The 20,432-nt window shown below is 40.2% G+C and overlaps 1 protein-coding gene across 1 annotated transcript; it reads right to left on the reverse strand.

The window, feature by feature from the left end:
- Positions 1-2,954: 2,954 nt before the first annotated feature.
- On the reverse strand, positions 2,955-20,399 carry LOC147223738 (uncharacterized). The gene is made up of 10 exons (XM_086165431.1): positions 20,017-20,399; positions 15,415-15,545; positions 14,946-15,069; positions 14,065-14,161; positions 12,354-12,544; positions 10,092-10,225; positions 9,884-10,007; positions 9,103-9,196; positions 8,946-9,012; positions 2,955-4,659 (listed from the first exon to the last, which is right to left on the reverse strand). The coding sequence occupies exons 1-10, from the start codon at positions 20,141-20,143 to the stop codon at positions 4,567-4,569; spliced, it is 1,182 nt and encodes a 393-aa protein (XP_086021557.1). The 5' UTR covers positions 20,144-20,399; the 3' UTR covers positions 2,955-4,566.
- Positions 20,400-20,432: the final 33 nt, after the last annotated feature.

The following is a 20,432-nucleotide window of genomic DNA, read 5'->3' on the forward strand; positions in this document are numbered from 1 at the left end:
GGCTACAATTAACGGTTACGGGCTAATGTTACTTCTGTGTTGCACTGTTCGCTTCTCAAACGAATCACAACGGCTTGCCTAATGAAAGGCTAGCGATACATCGATATTTATAGAAATATTTAGCCGACAATATCGAATTTCTGTTGCATAAATGGCTCGGATAGTTCCTAACCTAGAACAAGGTATGCGTAGATCGCTAAGGCCCAGGCTTGGGGGTTCAAATGACACCAGATATGATGGCGGAGGGGGCGGAGTGTTGAGATCGCAATCCCCGGCCTGCTTCACCAATGTGCGGACATCCACCTCCACTCTGCTGTCGTTCTTAGGCTGATACCGTTACGATGCAGCCACAGACAACCACACGATATAGACAGCTGGAGCAGCCTTTTAGACTTCTATCAACTGGATATAGTTGTTCCCCGCATTGCTATGAACTCCGATTCATTTACGCTGCGAGAGCCGTTGTTAGCTCGAGAGCTAATGTTAGCAAGCTAGCTAAAGACGAGCTGCAAAGAGGAACCATGGCTTACCTTCACTGCTTATAGCTACCAGACTGGTTGTCTGCACGCTTCGTCTACAGCCGAAATTTTGAATGCATTGGTCTTTTTAAACACTGTAAACGTATTCATTCGACAGAATCGTACTTTCAGAAAGTCGTGCTCTGTGTTTAATTCACTATTTTTCCTCTCTCCTCCAACGGTCGCTGCTGCGTATCACTATGTGTCTGCTGGCTCCTATTCGCTGCTCTTCTTGTTGTTTGTGTTTCGGAAACATGGCCGTCCGTGTGACACCACGTGACCGAACATTGACAAGCGGCTAACCAATGTAGGAGCGCAGCACACACACCCCTATTTACCAGGCTGTGGACGCTGTCGCACACTCGCCGTACTTTTGCAGCGGCATTTTAACAAAAAAAATGCTGCAAATCGGAGCAGCGGCTGCGAATTTTGTGCCAAAATCCGATCGCGTTGCTGCTTGCTACAACAGAACCCACTCGCAGTCGTTTCGCAAAGAATAGTGGTCAATTGGAAGAAACTCAAAATAAACAAAGCGAAATAGCTGACCCCCGAATCGGACTGAATGGTGTTTGGAGGAACATCCTGGAAAACAGCGTGGGCAACATGAAATGCAGGAATGTCGTTTAGCCAGCAGGGGGCACTGTTTAATACCACGGGCTATAACGTCATCATGGAATCCGTGTTTTTGACCTGAAGAAAAGAATTGATCGCGGTTATGGATGACGCGCTCACGTCTCTTTCTTGGCATAAATTGTTAATGCTGCAGACAAAAAAAATAGACAAAGATAAATGAAGGCATTTTGGGTTCCTGGATTGAGAACTGACCTTGGATAAAAATAGGTCAATGAAGTCATTTCCTCAAAATCTCAAAAGCAAAGTTACCCATCGTCAGATTGTTACATTGAGATAGTAAATCAAAACGTGTGCTTACTAAGTGATTGCAAAGAAATACAATGGTTTAATTGTGTATATTAACAGTAATAGTACCACAATTGCCTCATCATATATAAATATAAATATAAATCTCTATATACCAATGTTGGAGTGCATATATATATGTGTGTGTGTGTGTGTGTGTGTGTGTGTGTATGTATTGCTTTTCTGTTACATATGGAAAATATTTTAAAGTGAAGGAGATTGGTCTTTTTATGAGAGAATATGTGAGTTACGTGTAAGTGAAAAATGGCTGAAAATTATTACAGAATTATTTACATGAAGAAGAGAAGCATATTATCAAAAAAAGGTTGTACGTAAAATGGAAGCGGAGATTTGAAAAAATGAAATATTTGCAAGTCAGATCAGACCAGCTGCTTTTGTTAAAAATGACATTTCGCAGGTATTCAAACAAGCATGTGATAATTCATTTTATACATGTAAAGCCAGAGGAGGGGGCAACATGCTGTGTTAATGCGGCCCTGTGTGTAGCGAAGATGATCAGGAATGTAATATAATCTTGCATGGTCTGGTTGTTGAGCAGATGTGGATGCTTCATAATGGATTGTATAAACATGGGCCTGAGGTGTTTTTCACTCTGTAACTGAGGTGAAAAGAAAAACATTATTTGGTAATAAAACAAACACAATACTTAGAATTCTTGAAAAAAAAATTACAAGCTCATTTGGAATTCAAATATACAGTATCTGTCAACTTTTGAGTAATTAATTGCATCTCAAGCGGTTAACTGGTGGGGGGGGGACCAATAATACTATCAGTGAACTGTTTTGTGACATGTTGGTGAAACTATGTGTATGAATTTGACAGGGGGGATGGAAATGTTAAGAGGGGTACCTTTACCTTGTCCAAACCTGGTACTAGCAGGACTAACAGCAGCTCTGAATAAGCATAGAGAGACTATGTTTATATATTTTGAGTTTATGGGGAATAATCTCCACAAAAATGTGAAGGTTTATTCAGTATAGCCCTTCAAAAAACAACCATTGATAGTGTGACTGAGCTGCATCTTTAGTATTGCGTTACTTTGTGCTTTGTCAAGTTAACCTTTCAAAACATGTAAGTAGATAAGTGCTTAATTGTTTCAGATGGGAAATCTTACCCAAAGAATGCCTTTTGTTTTTTCCTTTTCCTTTTCCTCCTTTTGATTTGAAGTTTTCCTACTAATTTTCACCATTTACACCTGGATCTCACAACAAAATGACAGCTAATTTGTAGCAAATTTTAGTTAATTTGAATTTCAGAGCTTCATTTTAAGGCTTAATTTTTTCATTCACTTCAGATAAAATATACTACATATTAAACTAGATAAAGCAAAAATCTCTCCAACTATACATTTATCTTTTCTAGTTTCATTCATTGCCCCAAATTGCCTCCTTATAAACACAATTATTAGGTATAGGAATACCATTAGTGTCTTGATTGTAATAATAAAAGGAAAACTATAAAACCCGTTAACAAGATATTTCAAGAACATAAATTCAATTATGCAGTTCTTTATTGAGAAATATGCACCAAATGATATTTATCTGTGTACTTCCATCTATGGCAACTAGAGGGAAGCAGTGCCCTTTGCGCCACACATTAGGAAGAAAGACTATTTTCAGTATAAAGTTCTAATTATATATTAGAAATGCACCTTTGAAACATTCAGTTGAACTTTGAAACATTTATGACACATTTACATTTATTCTTCTTTAATAGAAATAAAAATTACTGAAAAAAAATTGAAATTATTTGCACAAATATGGTTCCTAAATGTATGACCAGAAAATGGTCGTACAAGTCTTTTGCGCTCATCCAGGCTTATTGATATGTATCGACATCCGTCATACACTCAAACATATACGCACGCACGCACGCACGCATGCACACACACACAATCTTTATCAGGTTCTGTAAAATCAAGTGCAGACACAGCAGGTGTGAGAAAAACAAAACGGTATAAATTATTTTAAGTTACTTGGTTTGAATGTACAAAGAAACAAACTCCTGTGGCACATCCAAACCTAAATTACATAAAAATGACACTCTTTACCTTAAAACAGCCATCCTCCAGTGGTTTGGAGTGTCAATACATCCCAGAAAATGACAGTAAATAATGACTATTAATAATGACTAAATGATTATTTGTCATCGATGAATAATCCTTTTTTTTTTTTGCCCCGAGTGAATTAAAGTGGACCTCGACTCTCACACCCCTGCCGATCTCTTGCAGCCCAGCCAACCACTGGATTCCTACAAAACCTTCCTGCTTTGAGGTTAAAGTGCTTATTTCTCATCCACGATGCCACCGTATATCAATATTCTACTTTTTTCATATCACCTTCACGACAGCGATCGTGTTGGGTCACCATTCCTTGCAGAATGAAAACACACAGCATGCAAGCCCGGGCATCTGACATCATTCCCAGAGACTGCATTTCGAAATAAGTAAAACAAAAAAAAAACGAAACAGATAAACACTGTTGTCAAGCAAACATATTCTTTGAAGAGTTTCGACATGGCTGTTTGACATGATGAAAGCTTAGAGCTTGATTTAGGCTGATATCAACGCATATCTAACCAGTCGTGATTACTCACTGATCTGAGGATTGTAAAACTGAACTGAATTGTTTTAGTACAAGTGATGACAGATGGCTTTACAGACCAGTTCACTCATGACAGGAAACTAAATAAAACCTGTCCTCGTTTTACTTATACTGTTGTTTCAACAAGCTGACACAGACATGTTACGCACAGCTTGTAAAGCCCAAAAAACAAACATACAATTCTCTTCACTTGACAAACTTAAGAGCCCCAAAGAGCTGAAAGAAACATTATTTTTGTGACAATAACAGCCTTTGAGGCATAAGACTCCTATTGAGCTGAGTCAACAATTTTTGAATAAAAATGACCTGAATGACCTTTACAACCCCCTTTGTGACCCCTTTATCAAAGATACTAGGTAAGATGAGATTCATTCTACAAACAATAACTTTTTGTTAACAGCCATACATACGAATGTTTTCAGTCATTTAATTCAAAATGTTCACTTGACAAGAAGACACTGAATAAGAGGAGCTGTGATGAGGCATCAGGATCAACGCAGAGGGCCTCACGAGTCCAGTTTGTTGAGATCGGGGTCGACCACCAGAGTGATTACACACTCCTCTTCTTTCGTAGGGCTGTATAGGTTGTAAAATGAATCCTGAGGGGAAATGAAAAAAAATTGAGAATGAAAGAATCATTCCCCTATACTGTTGGTGACAACTTCATCAGAATAATGATAGACAACTGAGAGAGTGACTGACGGACACAGAAGATTTGCCTGAAACACTTAAAAAGAAGGTAAATGGGGCAATTGCTGATATACAAATCGAAAATCTAGCAACCATGATTAAATTGGAGTTTTCCTTTTCAGTGTTATACAGTGGGGAGTATTTGATACACTGCTGATTTTTCAGCTTTTCCCCCTTGCAAAGCATGTTTAAGTCTGTAATTTTTAATCATAGGTACTCTTCAGCTGTGAGTAGATCAAGAAGTTGGAGGATTTCAGATACTTGGGATCAACAGTCCTGAGCAGCGGAGAGTGTGGAAAAGAGGTGAAGAGATGGGTTCAAGCAGGTTGGAATGGGTGGAGAAAAGTGTCAGGGGTACTATGCCATGGAAGACTATCAGCCAGAATGAAAAGAAAGGTATACAAGACAGTGGTGAGACCAGCAATGCTGTTCTTCTTTAAGAAGCCCTCCTTTTCTTCACTCATTACCTGTATATATTGCACCAGTTTGAACTCAGTACCTGTGTAAAAGACACCTGTCCACACACTCGATCAAACAAACTCCAGCCTCTCCACCATGGCCAAGACCCCAGAGCTATGTAAGGACATCAGGGATCAAAATGTAGACCCGCAGAAGGCTGGGATGGGCTACAGGACAATAGGCAAGCAGCTTGGTGAGAAGGCAACAACTGTTGGCACCATTATTAGAAAATGAAAGATGTTCAAGATTAAGGCGGCACTGGCCGGTGTCTCCCCGAGCAGGCCTCGCATAGCACGGAGCAGTGTCTCCCTGAGCCGGCCCAAAGCTCGGATAAATGCAGAGGGTTGCGTCAGGAAGGGCATCCAGCGTAAAACTTTTGCCAAACCCAAACATGGGATTCAACCAGAGTAACCAGTTTGTAACGGATCAGTCGAGGCCCGGGTTTACAACAACCGCCATTGGTACAGATGGAAACCAATGGAAACTGGGCTATTGTAGGTCAAAGAAGGAGAGGAGGAAAGTGTGTTAGGAAGCAGAGAGAGAAGAGGAAAGGCAAGAGTCTTAGACTGAGAGCAGGGACTTTGATTGGGACTATTGGGACTATGGCAGGAAAAGGTAGAGAGTTGGTCGACATAATATAGAGAAGGAGGATGGATATACTGTGTGTCCAGGAGACCAGGAGGAAAGGTAGTAAGGCTAGAAGCTTAAGAGCTTTAAGTTTTACTATCATGGCACGGATAAGAAGAGAAATGGAGTAGGAGTTATCTTGAAGGAGGAGTTTGTGAGGAATGTCCCAGACGTGAAAAGAATGTCAGATAGACTTCTGAGTCTGAATTTGGAAATTAAAGGTGTGATGCTCAATGTTGTGAGTGACTATGCCCCGCAGGTGGGATGTGAGTTTGAGGAGAAGGAGAAGTTCTGGAATTAGTTAGATGAAGTGATGCTGAATATCCCCAGAGATGAGGGAGTGGAAGATCAAGATAAACAAGGCAGAGGCTCAGGGTGGTCAGGGTGAGCTTCCAGATGATTGGACAACAACAGCTGGTATTATTAGGGAGACAGGTAGAAGAGTACTTGGAGTGTCATCTGGAAGGACAGTAGATAAGGAGACTTGGTGGTGGAATGAGGAAGTGCAGGAGTATATACAGAGACAGCGGTTTGCAAGAAGTGGGACATTAAGAGGACTGAAGAGAACAGACAGGAATACAGGGAGATACAACGTAAGGTAATGATAGAGGTAGCAAAGGCAAAACAAAGGGCGTACGATGTTCAGTTGGACAGTAAGGAGGGAGAGAATGATCTACACAGGTTGGCAAAACAGAGAAATAACAATGGAAAGGATGTACAACAGGTCCAGGTGATTAAGGATAGAGAGGGAAATGTATTGACAGATGCTAGAAGAGAGATGGGAAGATGGAAAGAGTACTTTGAAGAGCTGATGAATGTGGAAAATGAAAGAGAGTTAAAGGTAGATGAGGTGACTATTGTCGACAACACAGTAGCAGAGATTAGTAAAAGTGAAGTGAGGAAGGCATTGAAGAGGATGAAGAGTGGAAAGGCAGTTGGTCCTGGAGAGGAGAGGCTGCACTAGAGTTTCTCACTCTATTTTTCAAAAGGATATTAAAGAGTGAGAAGATGCCTGACGAATGGAGACAAAGTTTGATGGTGCCTATTTTTAAGAATAAGGGGGATATGCAGAATTGCGGCCACTATAGGGGGATAAAGTTGATGAGCCATACAATGAAGTTATGGGTAAGAGTAGTGGAAACTAGACTGAGAGCAGAAGTCAGCATTTGTGAATAGCAGTATGGCTTGATGCCTAAGAGTACTACAGTGCAATATTTGCTTTGAGAATGCTGATAGAGAAGCACAGAGAAGGCCAGAGAAAGCTGAATTGTGTTTTTGTAGAAAAAGCATATGATAGGGTGCCAAGAGAGGAGCTCTGGTATTGTATAAGGAAATCTGGAGTGGCAGAGAAGTATGTTAGGCTGGTGCCGGAAATGTATGCAAGTGTAACAGAGAAGTTCAAGGTGGAGGTGGGACTCCATCAGGGATCAGCTCTGAGCCCCCTCTTGTTTGCAGTGGTGATGGACAGGCTGACAGATGAGGTTAGACAGGAATCTCCTTGGACCATGATGTTTGCGGATGACATTGTGATCTGTAGTGAGAGCAGAGAACAGGTTGAGGAAAATCTAGAGAGGTGGAGGTATGCTCTGGAAAGGAGAGGAATGAAAGTTAGTTGCGGCAAGACAGAGTATATGTGTGTGAATGAGGCTGAGGCGACCTGGAGGATTTCAGGTACTTGGGATCAACAGTCCAGAGCAATGGAGAGTGTGGAAAAGAGGTGAAGAGACGGGTTCAAGCAGGTTGGAAGACTATCGGCCGGAATGAAAGGAAAGGTGTACAAGAAAGTGGTGAGACCAGCGATGCTGTATGGACTAGAAACAGTTACAATGACCAAAAGACAGGAGGCAGAGCTAGACGTCGCAGAGATGAAGATGTTGAGGTTCTCTTTGGGAGTGACCAGGATGGATAGGATCAGGAATGAGTCTATCAGAGTAACAACATGTTAGATGTTTTGGAGAGAAGGTAAGAGAAGCCAGATTGAGATGGTTGGGTCATGTATAGAGGAGGAATAGAGAATATATTGGTAGATGGATGCTGGAATTGGAGCTGCCAGGCAGGAGGTCTCAAGGAAGACCAAAGAGAAGATTTATGGACGTAGTGAGAGAGGATATGAAGTTAGTTGGTGTGAGAGAGGAGGATACAGAGAACAGGGTTATATTGAGAATGTTGATTCACTGTAGCGACCCCTGAAGGGGGAAGCCGAAAGGAGAAGAAGAAGAAGAAGAAGAAGAAGAAGAAGAAGTTCAAAATGACGGTCAATCTCCCTCGGTCTGGGGTTCCATGCAAGATCTCACCATACGGGGCATCAATGGTCATGAGGAAGAGGAGGGATCAGCCTGGAACTACACGGCTGGACCTGGTCAATGACCTAAAGAGCGCTGGGACCACAGTCTCAAAGAAAACCGTTGGTAACACATTACGCCTTCATGGATTAAAATCCTGCGGTGCACTCAAGGTCCCCCTGCTCAAGCCAGCACATGTCCAGGCCCGTCTGAGGTTTGCCGATAACTATCTGGATGATCCAGAGGAAGAAGGTCATGTGGTCTGATGAGTCATAAAAACCAAGCTTTTCTGGTCTAAACTCCACTCGCCGTGTTTGGATGAAGAAGGAGGAGGAGTCCAACCCCAGAACACCACCCAAACCGTGAAGCATAGAGGTGGAAACGATATTCTTTGGAAATGCTTTTCTGCAAAGGGGACAGGACGACTGCACTGTATTGAGGAGAGGATGGATGGGGCCATGTATCGCAAGATACTGGGCCAGTGCGACAACGACCCAAAGCGCACAGGCAACTAAGGAGTGGCTTCGTAAGAAGCATCGGGGTACCTATGATAAAAATTACAGACCTCTACATGTTTTGCAAGAAGGAAAAGCTGAAAAATCAGCAGTGTATCAAATACTTCTTCTCCCCACTGTATCTGGCCATTCCAGGTCATCTGCCTTATTTCTCTGACAAATGATGTTCTCAGTATGTCAAACACGGCCCTGGGATGTACAGTGTGTTGATATTGGTAAATGTATTCAGCAGCTCCATTTCACCCCTAAATCACATTATGCATAATCTGAAGAGTACAGGTAAGAAACAAAAGTAGGAATATAATCACTCACCCCCTCAGGAATATTGCTTATGAAATCGAGAGGCTTTGGTATTTCAGTGAAAATTTTGTGCTTATTGCTGGAAAGAAAGATTTTGATAGATGAGACAAAACCAAAATTAACAATGATATACTGAGTTCTCAGGCAGAGCCATTGATTTTGTACATACTGCATAAAGCAAATTAAACTCAGGGCCACCAGGACAGTGCACATTGCTGGGATGAGGATGATGATGACGTAGGGCAGTATGCTGGGGTCACTCTCTGCCAAAATTTAAGGAAGGAAAAATCAGTTTCGGAAACCCTTAACGCAGGTCTTATATATTCATGTCTTTCAAGAGAAAAAAAATTATAAAAAAAAAAAATTATAAAAAAAAAAAATAGAGACCCAATAAATAAGTTGGATTTCCTATTTTCGGTAAACTTTTCATTCATGAAATAGGAATGATAACCCTTTAAATGGCACTTTCATTGCACAGAGACACTTTTCCTGAAATTAAAATTATATTATGAATTATTATTTTCCATATACTTAGTACAAGCTGAGTTTGAATCACAGCCTAAAATCAATTAATTGTTAGCAGCGCTGCGTTTGAACAATTATCTTATCTGAGTGTCAGATAAGAACCCTTCTACTGAATGCTAGATTCTCTGAATGGCTTTTAAATATATCACAACACTATAGTGTAAATCACAACTAACCTCCATCCTGATGCTCTCACTGAATTATTGTTGAATTCTGTATTTGTTTGTGATGCATAACGGACCAGTATCGGAGACCAGCATGTATGTAAGATAAATATTCAGCCAATTACACTTAAGATTTCAACGCAGTAAGGAATATGATATGCTGTTGTGATCCCTGAAGGGATCAGCCAAAAAGGAGGAAGGTGAAGAAGAAAAAGGCCAGGTATTTACAAAAAGACAGAAGATGGAGAAAAATTGTCATACCAAAAAACCTTTTATCACTCTCCATTACTTTTTCAACATGGGCATTTGCTTGAATGGTAAAGTAATACTGACAATGAGGAACACGGTTAATCTGCAGTGAATTCTGTCCTTTGGCTGTGGCCGTCTGTGGGAAAATAAAGCCACACTTTAAAAAAATAAAACTAAAAAAAAATCAGATGGCATCAGGCTGTCACTGATGTGCACCTACCTGTTGTCTATTGCACTCACTGTACTTTACCACGAATGTCCATTCAGACAGCGGCAGGATATCTGGAGAAATCCAGCTAATGTTGAATTTATCTACTGCTTTAGTAACTGTCCAATTAAGGGGAAGAAGTTTCACTGAGAAGAGAGCAAAGGGAGAGATTGAGAACATAAATAATACAAACACACACACACACACAAATGACAATGTTAACACATTTTCAAATTTGTTTTACAAATAACTGTATAACATGTCAGTGAAATGTAAACTCTTTCATGCATCCCTGAGTTCTCATTTTCATATTTCTTTTCACTTTTCAGTAATTTTGAAATGACATTCATGTCCCCCTTCTGGTGAATATTTGAATAATGTCTTGCAGATTTTTAGGTCATTTCTTGTTGATTTTTCTTGGCATCTTATTCAGAAGTTATTTAGTTACTCCATACCTATCTTTAACTGTTTTTAACACCTCCTCCTGTGACAGAACCTGAGCTAGTACGCAAGGTTGAGGTTCTAACTAGATGCAGTTGCACCCTTCTCACCCTCACTTATGGTCACAAGCTGTGGGTAGTAACCGAAAGAATTTTGGGGGGGGGGGGAGCATCCGGAGAAGACCCAGGACACGTTGGAGGGTCTTCATCTCTCGGCTAGCTGAGAACCCCTCACGCTATCCCCTGAAGAGCTGGATGAAATGGCTGGAAAGAGGGAAGTCGGAAGACTGCCCTGACTTAACCCTGAATAGGAGATGGATGGATAGATGTTTTTAACACCACACCGAGTCACCTCAAACACCACAGTGACCATGCAAGACTACTCGGCATAGATTGTAGCTCAGCTTTAACACCATCACACTAGAAATCCTGATTCAGAAAGTACCTTTTACTGTCTACCCGTGCCTCTCTAACAGAATGTATGAATCTTCGCCCCCATCTCTTCTCCTCTCACACTAAATGAAAGCAACACTACAGGGAAGCGTACTGACACCACTTTTACACCCCATCATCCCACCATCAACTACAGTTTGCAAAAGACACTCCAGTGATCAGGGGATGATGAAGGTGCCTACAGGTAGGAGGTTCAGCCATTATCAGTGGTACTGCAAACAACCTTCTGCACACCACAAAGAAAGGTCAACTTCAAGAGGTGCAGAGGGCAAAAAGCTCCTCTTGATAACAACGGAGATCAAGTGAAGAGAGCGACATTATTCAAGTTCATGGGTGTTCCGAGACGTGCACAACCAGTCTAGAGCCTCCTCACTTACTGCATCACGGTGAGACAAGAGGGCCATTGCTGTGGGTTATCAGCACAGCACAGAAAATCATCTGCTGCCCACCCTCACCGGAGATTTGCACCTCCTGCTGCATCAAAGTAAAGTCCGACCCTGCCCAACACCTGTTTGGCCTGCTTCCCTCTGGCAGGTGATACAGGTCCATCAAAGCTGGCACAACCGGGATGTCAAAATGCTTCTTCCCCTGTGCCCACATAAACAGCAGTAATACTGTACTGACACCAACCAAACATGAGCAATAATTCCACAACCACAAGATCTGTAAAATCCCCATTCACTATGAAATTATCATGTAACCGTTGTTTGCAATAGCCCAACGAAACATGTGTAATCAAGCAAAATATTTCACCGTGCCTTAGTCCCTCTAAATTCTTTTCATTTTGTATTGACTTAGTTCCATGTCTATTTATCAACATTTCGTTGTGTGTGTGTGTGTTTATCATACTGTGTTTGAGCATGTATGCGACCAAATACAGACTGGGATAATTTTGTTGTATTTGCACTGTGCAAAGAAAATAAAGTTTTTGATGACTACTTATTAAAAAAATAAGAAATACAAACTGGGATGATGCACTGTAAGGGATAAAGCTGATGAAATATAGTTTACGTCTCCTTAAGCAACACCACAATATGTTGAGCAAATATGTGTGGTTAGAGTCAAACCCGAAGTTACACAAGCGCATTAACAAATAGAGGATGTTTTCTGGCTGAAAGAACTCTTGGGCGTCTACTTAGTACTCCAAGCACAAATAGAGAAGTCATGCAATTTCAAAAAAAAGTCACTTGCAAACCTCAACATGATGCAGGCCTCCTTAAATTGTCAGCGCTGCTAGTGTTATTTTTGGTGTTTATAGAATGTACAGTTTATTGTATAGATGTTCCATCTATTGTATACATGTATACAATCGCCCCTAGGGCTGCAAATAAAGTATTTTGAATTGAATAAGGAATAGTGTTGGACAGAAAGCAAATATCACCTTGTAGAGTAGAGAGATAATAGGTGTTCCTGGCAAAAACGCCATCCCTGGTTCCATTGAAGAATAAATACAAGGCCTCCTTGGCCGTGATCTGCAGGTTGCAGCCAGTCTTCACATCACCATCATATATGTAAGATGAACATTCTTGTAAAATCTTTACAGCTTTTTCTTCATCATTATGTTCTTGTTTCCTTGGAAAAATTTAGGGAAATAAGAAAAACAACAACTGTTATACAGATTTTGACAAAAATAAAAGGTCAAACGAGTTGTATCGATTTGAAATACAACATATCACATGTTAAAAATATTTGAGTCTATTTTACTTGTAAATACCGTGATTTGCGGACGACTTTTTGGATGGATGGATGGATTGACTTTTCCTTGTGTAATTTATTATTAATCTTTTTCGATATGCTGTGTTTCTGTTCTGTTTTTTCAGAAAAATAAGACTTTCCAGTACGACTTTGTGGATGTTACTGGTATAAATTTAATTTAAAGTTTGAAAATATGTCTCTTTTTACAATGTGGACACCTGCAGTTTATGGACAAGTGCAGCTTATATATGTACACATATCTCTTTTTTTTTAAGCCTGCGCAGCTTATATTCAGGTGCTCTCAATAGTCCGGAAATTATAATAAATAGGTAGACAGACAGACCAAGATGTGAGGCACTTTGGTAAAAGCTATGTGTGTTAGTATGAATTTGAAATGTTTCCATGTTATTTTACTTGGAATTATTATTTTTTATTTGCACTGATGTCTAGATATATTAACCATTCGTCGTAAAGATGAGAAATTAGCTGTTCCTGTAACCTATTTAGAATGTCAATAATCGAAAATTTCCAAAGATTCAACTTTATTCATATCAAAGGAGTATTAAACATAGTGGAAGGCTAAATGGATATAATCACAATTAATAAATTTGCTGTTCTGAACTTCAACTTCTTAATTTTAAGGTTTTACCTCATTATTTTCTGCTGCTGATAAACAGATATTATTTTTTATAAGGAGGCGGAATAATACATGCATATATGTATAATAATACATGCATTTATCCAAACAATTCTCTATGAGATGTAATGAATGTTGTTAACATCCATCCATTATCTACCGCTTATCATTAGGGGCCTGGAAATGCTGGAGTCTAGCCCAGCTGTGAACAGGCTAGAGGCCAGTCGATCGCAGGGCTATATATAGACACAAATGGCCATTCACCCCCTCTGAGCAATTTTCCAGTGTATTCCACTCTATATCCTGCATGTTTTTGGACTGTGGGAGGAAACCTGGTAAAATGGTAAGTCCATGCAGAAAGGCCCACGGTGGGAATTAAACCACAGTCCTTAGTGCTGTGAGGCGAAAGCGCTAACCACTGCGTTGCAGTGCCGCTCACTACATTTTCCTTTATCAAGGTTGCAGAACGAGATCTATTTTATTCCATTCGATCAGGATGTCTCTTACAGTTGCATGTGGAGGAGAAGTAATTTGTGTTTAAAAGTCTGAAAATTATTTGGTAACATGCTTAACTAGGAACAATCCGAGCGGAGGCCTTATTGAAGAAATCCTCTAGGGTCAGTTTGACCCTGATGGAATGAGAGTTCAACAGTGCGACATGAAATAATGTGTACTGAACATCCTGTGCACAGTTCCTTTTCTATCTTCAGAGCATATATAGAGTTTAAAACAAGATCCGAAAAGAAAAGAAAAATCCTACCGGTAAAAAAAGCGGAGTTGTGTGTGATTTGCTGGTTGCCAGGAGCAGCGAGCATGAGTGGAGGAATAGACGTAACAGGTCCAGTTTGTTAGTAGTTCTAGGGGTAGAAGAAAAAAAAACATGCAAACATTTCAGTCAAATGTCATAAGACAGCACTGGCAAAAATCAAACACACAACTTGAGTGTGGAAATCAGGATCCATTGAAGCCAAAGGGATGTAAATTTTGGTCAATAACCGGATCGAGGTTAGAAAATTCTTTGATCAACAATCACTTGAATATTAATTTCTTTGCAGACTTAATGTTTTGGTTTATATACATAATGAACACACACACGCACACAAATATACATATATGCAATGTGTGTCGTGTGTGTGATATATTTATGTATATATATCACACACACACACATGCACACACACACACACACACACACACACACACACACACACACACACACACACACACACACACACTAGCCTTGGTGAAAAAAAAACCAAGATATATGGAGAAAGAGAGAGAGAACGATATCTACCTTGCTATATTGCTGGTAAAACTACAGATGCTCTTTCATTTGCTCACAGTTTCCTCTACCAGTACAGTAAAAAAGAGAGAAGTCACCAAAAACAATTTGCAACTTTATGGACCGGATATTTAGATTTTATGTACAGAAAACTATGGAAGACAAGTTTGCACAGTCAGAACAGGGGTACTGGCTTCAACTCAAGATGATGTGTAATAATGGTGTTTTGGAGCGATCATAATACATTTTCAGTTTAATTTTTCCCCACCAGGAAATCTGACCTTTTAGAAAATGCACATTTTTCATCCAAAATCAGCTTCTCCTTTATTTTCTGAGTGACACTGAGGTGGATCACCCACCTGGGTATGTGACATTGAAGACGGCAAGTTCACTTGAATTGCTGCTGCACAAGGTTTGAACAGAAAACTGTAGGAATCCTCTGTCCATTGGAGGACAACCTTCCCAGTAAGTTGTGTTCACTTTCTGAAAGGTAAGAAAAATCATTCATCATCTATAACACTTATCCTGCAGTTGGGTTACGGGGAGGCTATAGCCGATACATGCTGTCATTGGGCGAGATGCAGAGACTCACCATGGCCCAGTTACCAGTCAGAGGACCACATAAATTTGCCGAAATATTTACCAAATTTAGTGAATTAATCCCAGAAAGTGTGAAAAAGCCAACTGCTTTAAAGTGTTACTGATGTGCTATTCTCTGACTTAAGCAACTTGCTGTATATTTTAGCTTTGACAGCGGTTGAGTGTCTGATCATTTGTTTTTACTCAGGAGAACTACATTTGAACAAAAACAGACAAACACATACTTACCATTATGCTTAATTCTTTTTTTAATATGATTTCATATTTGCAGTTTGTCGTTAGGTTCTGAGGTGCCCAGGACAGCCTTAGGCAAAAAGCACTGGTCCATTTGACAGAAATATTCTGAGGTAAGGGGATGTCTGCAAAAGACAGAGGATGAGATAGAGAGAAAATACAAGATTATTACAACATAGACATTATAAAGCTACCCTGTTGATCTGTGGACTGATTTGTTTACACATTTCAGTTTTCTGCATCCGACGGCACGGAGCATCCTTTTCATAGCTGAATCATCTTCTCACGGCCTGGGCCCAATTTGGAGTCACCCACAGCGGATAATCTATTTCTATCTTGTCCTGTCCTCTGCCCCTTCCTTTGTCACGACCACTAACTGCACGATGTCCTTCAGAATGCCTTCAAATCTCCTCTTTGGTCTTACCTTGTTCCTCCTGTCTTGCAGCTCAAACTCCGACATCCCTTTCCCAATAGACACATTCTCAAAAAAACATCTCAATCTGAGACCTATGACATGTGCTGTCTCTAAAATATGCTAATTCTATCCATGCACCTCACCCCTAAAGAAAATCCTCACGTCCTGAAATTTGCCTTCAGTCTTTTGGTCAGAGCCGCAGTATTCAATTCATCCAGAAAGGTAAACCTTCCCCGCTCCCTCTTCATGCTACTTTTCAGTCACATGTAACCACTGACAAGCCTCTCCATCCACCGTATTTGCTTCTTAACCCCTTTTTTATAGTCCCAATATTTAAATTCCTGCACCTTCCTCATCTCAACTCCTCACCATTGCACCTGCTTCCTTTTTATTTACACCGACGTACTTGGTCTTACTGCAGTTGACCTTCATTTCTCTTCTCTCCAGAGCACTTCACATTTTATGCTGCCTTCTACCTCAAACCTATCTTGGACTCCTGCTGCAAACCTGTCAGTCTACTTTTATATACATACATACATACTATAACATACTTCTCTGCCGCATCATGCACATGATTTTGCCATCAAACAGCTACAACAACCGCAAGTAAAAAAAAAGAGGCAATGCTATTACCCGGTTACCAAACAATTGCCTCAGAACAAAGGAAAATTATAATAGTATAATATAATGGTAATAATATATATAATATAATAGTAATAATATAATAGTAAAGACAAATGATACATTCTACAGTAGAACAATGTCTGACGCAGCAAGAATAAACATGCTTTCCCGTCACGACAACACAAACTAGCATTAGATGTTTCATTGGCTCCGACACACAACATTTTAAAATGAAACAAAAATGTGAATTTTTTTTGAAAGTTTTAAACAGCAAATTTAGAAAAAAAAACATCCGAATGACATTTAATTGGAGTTGCCGCAGTGAATCAACTTTCTCCATCTAACCCTATTCCCTGTATCCTCCTCTCTCACACCAACTACCTTCATATCCTCTCTCACCACATCCATAAATCTTCTCTTTGGGCTTCCTTGAGACATCCTGCCTGGCAGCTCCAATTCCAGCATCCGTCTACCAATATATTCTCTATTCCTCCTCTGTACATGACCAAAACATCTCAGTCTGGCTTCTCTGACCTTCTCTCCAAAACATCTAAGGTGTTGTTCCTCTGATAGATTCATTCCTGATCCTATCCATCTTGGTCACTCCCAAAGAGAACCTCAACATCTTCATCCCTGCGAACTCTAGCTCTGCCTCCTGTCTTTTGGTCATTGTAACTGTTTCTAGGCCATACAGCATCGCTGGTCTCACCACTGTCTTGTACACCTTTCCTTCTGGCAGATAGTCTTCCAACCTGCTTGAACCTGTCTCCTCACCTCTTTTCCACACTCTCCGTTGCTCTGGAATGTTGACCCCAAGTACCTGAAATCCTCCAACTTCCTGATCTCCGCTCCCTGTAGCCTCAGCGTTCCACCCAAGTTCCACTCATTCACACACATATATTCTGTCTTGCCGCGACTAACTTTCATTCCTCTCCTAGATTTTCCTCAACCTGTTCTCTGCTCTCACTACAGATCATAAGGTAATCTGCAAACATCATGGTCCAAGGAGATTCCTGTCTAACCTCAGCTGTCAGCCTGTCCATCACCACTGCAAACAAGAAGGGGCTCAGAGCTGATTGTATTGACAGAGCAGAGTGTCTGTCAATACATTTCACTCTCTATCCTTTATCATCTTGACCTACTGTACATCCTTTCCATTTCTCTCTCTGTTTTGCAAACCTGTATAAGTCATTTTTTCCCTCGTTACTTTTGTTTTGCTTTTGCAACCTCTATCTTTACATTACACTGTATCTCCCTGAACTTCTGTCTGTTCATTTCAGTCCTCTCAGTGTCACACTTCTTGTTTGCTGAATGCACTTTTCCCGAATGCACTCCTGAACTTACATTAGTTGTAAGGAACTCACCCTGACCACCCAGAGCCCTTCTCAAATCCTCCCTTTTCAGCTTTCACCACTTTACTCTCTGCTCTGCCTTCGTCCTTTTCATCTTCCTTGTCACCAGTTATCCTACAAACCACCATCCTATGCTGTCTGGCTACACTCTCACCTGCAACTATTTTGCAGTCCCTGATCTCTTGTAGGTTACCTTGTCTATACAAGATGTAGTCTACCTGCATGCTCCTACCTCTGCTCTTGTAAGTCACCCTTTGTTCCTGTCTTTTCTGGAAAAAAAAAGTGTTAACTACAGCCATTTCCATAATTTTTGCAAAATCTACCACCATCTGTCTCTCTGGGTTCCCATCCTGTATACCGAATGTGCCCATCATTTCTTCATCCCCTCGATTGCCTGCACCAATATGTCCATTGAAGTCCGCACCAATTACTACTCTCTTCTCTCTGTGGATATTCTGCATCACGTCATATAACTCATTACAGAAATTCTCCTCCCCAAACTCACATCCCACCTGCGGGGCATAGCCACTAACAACATTGAGCATCACCCCTTTAATTTCCAATTTCAGACTCCTAAGTTTTTCTGACATTCATTTTAACCTCCAGAACACTCCTCACAAACTCCTCCTTCAACACAATAAAAAAAATCAATATAAAACCCATTCAGGCCTTTTTTTTCTATGTTACACTGAATAACTAATATAATTATGTACATTTGATACAGATTGTATGTATTTCCCCCACCGATTGCTAGTTCAAAATTGAATGCTAAATCCTGATCAGAAGAAAGTGACTGCCTCAAAAATCTGACGTTTGTTGTTTTGTTTTGTTTTTTGTGTTGCAAAAAACAAGACCATCACAACTTAGCGCCGAAAGCTGACCAGAAAAAGGCATGAATGCAACTTGCCCTTGACGCTTGTCTTCTTGGGAAAATGTAATGCTCGATTGCTGATCCACACAAACGTAGCGCCAATCCTTAAAATATGGATAATATGGAGCCTGAATATGAAGCCCATGCTTTTACCTTCCGCTCCCCCCCGAGTATGACGTGACTTTCTGGGTCATCAAAAAGACATCCAAAAAAGGGCCTCAGGTCATGAGAAATGATTGAAATGTTCTCACACATTCCTGTTACAAATTGTATTGTTTTCTCATCCTCAAATTCAAGTAAGACATACTGTAGTGATATGGAATCTTTGTTCTCACCCCAAGCGTCTAGTGTAGCAGCATTTTTGGATTCATGTCTCACATATTTAATAATTTATTTGCACTTATAGCCTTTTTTTTTAATATATATCTTCTCTCATCCTCTGCACGGATGTCTACAACTGGATTTGACAAGAGTGGATGGTCTGACTGAGAAGCTGCAAATTTTGTGTACAAAAACAGCTTTTTGGAAATAACTTTTTAGGAGGAAATCATATTCTTATCAAGCTGTATTCTTAATATGGAGAAAGCTGCATTTAAAGAGAATAATTAAAAGTAATAAACATTACCAAAGCAACATATACTGATATTTTGAGGAGAAACTGTGGCATCCGTCAGTAAGCGGTAAATAAATAAGCCAGGAACTGGATATTTCATCCATATAGTTTATGTACCAGGAGGATAGGTTAGAGCTTTATTAATACCTTAGAACACCCTTAGGGCAAGTATGGTTCCAGCAGCATCGCACAGTACAAACAAATCAATTGAGATCAACTATATAAAATACAAACTGTGTACATATATATATATATACACACACACACACATATGTGAAAACTATATATATATATATATAGAGAGAGAGAGAGAGAGAGAGATATAGATATATAGTTTTTTTTCCCCCATTTGTCATGTGTGGACGTGAACACCTCTGACAATGAGCACAGGGCTTTATGACTGCAAGCGTCTTCCATTGTTCAAGCAGGATGAAAAAAAAGAAAGCAAAGAAAAAATAAAAACAATTAAAAAAATAAAATATCTTGTCAAGTTGCCAGATTCGACGAGGATTAACCATGAACTGGAAGACAGAGAACTCTTATATTAAAATCATTTCGTTCACCGATTAATAACCTAATATTTACCGCTACAATATCCATATTCAAGTCAGTCGGTTTTAAATGAAGAGTTAAAAACTAGAGGTGACGTCACCGTTGGAAAACTTCGCAATCTTGATCGGAAACGTTCTGATCGTGGGATCGTTGGGCAATCGTTCTTTACCTGTGTGGGTTTCAATCTTATCCAGGATGCCAACGAGGAGAATAAGTAAACTTGGAAGCATCGTGATGATTCCTGCGGGAGTTTGCCGTAAGGAAAATTTCCGTTGTCCAAGACAGGACGTTGTCATCTGGATTTATATACTGTTGCTTAATATGACTCAATCTTATTGAGTTCGTAGCCCGTAAACCTGTCCAGTCTGGCGATCCTATCCGTGTGAGCAGCCACTAGAGGGGTGGAGATCAGAAAAGGGCGGAGAGATCTGTGATTTTACCAGACATCAGGCGGTACTTCCTTTAACCCTTATGTATTGCTCCGGTCAAATTTGAAAGATCAAGTTTTTAATCACTGAAAAAAGTAGCTCAATTGTTCAGAATGACCTAAGAAACCGTCTCTTTGTCAACAAATAAGATTTGAAC

Source organism: Fistularia commersonii, chromosome 19 (genome assembly GCF_037954325.1).
Source record: "Fistularia commersonii isolate RoL2024-O1a breed Wild chromosome 19, RoL_Fcom_v1.0, whole genome shotgun sequence".
NCBI lineage: Eukaryota > Metazoa > Chordata > Actinopteri > Syngnathiformes > Fistulariidae > Fistularia > Fistularia commersonii.

Excerpts from the sequence above, each read along its gene's own strand:
- LOC147223738 (XM_086165431.1), bottom strand. The coding sequence starts at position 20,143 with ATGACAACGTCCTGTCTTGGACAACGGAAATTTTCCTTACGGCAAACT. Across the intron at positions 15,546-20,016 it reads TAAGATTGAAACCCACACAG|ACATCCCCTTACCTCAGAAT; the intron begins GTAAAGAACGAT and ends TGTCTTTTGCAG. Across the intron at positions 10,226-12,353 it reads TTATCTCTCTACTCTACAAG|TGAAACTTCTTCCCCTTAAT; the intron begins GTGATATTTGCT and ends CTCTCTTCTCAG.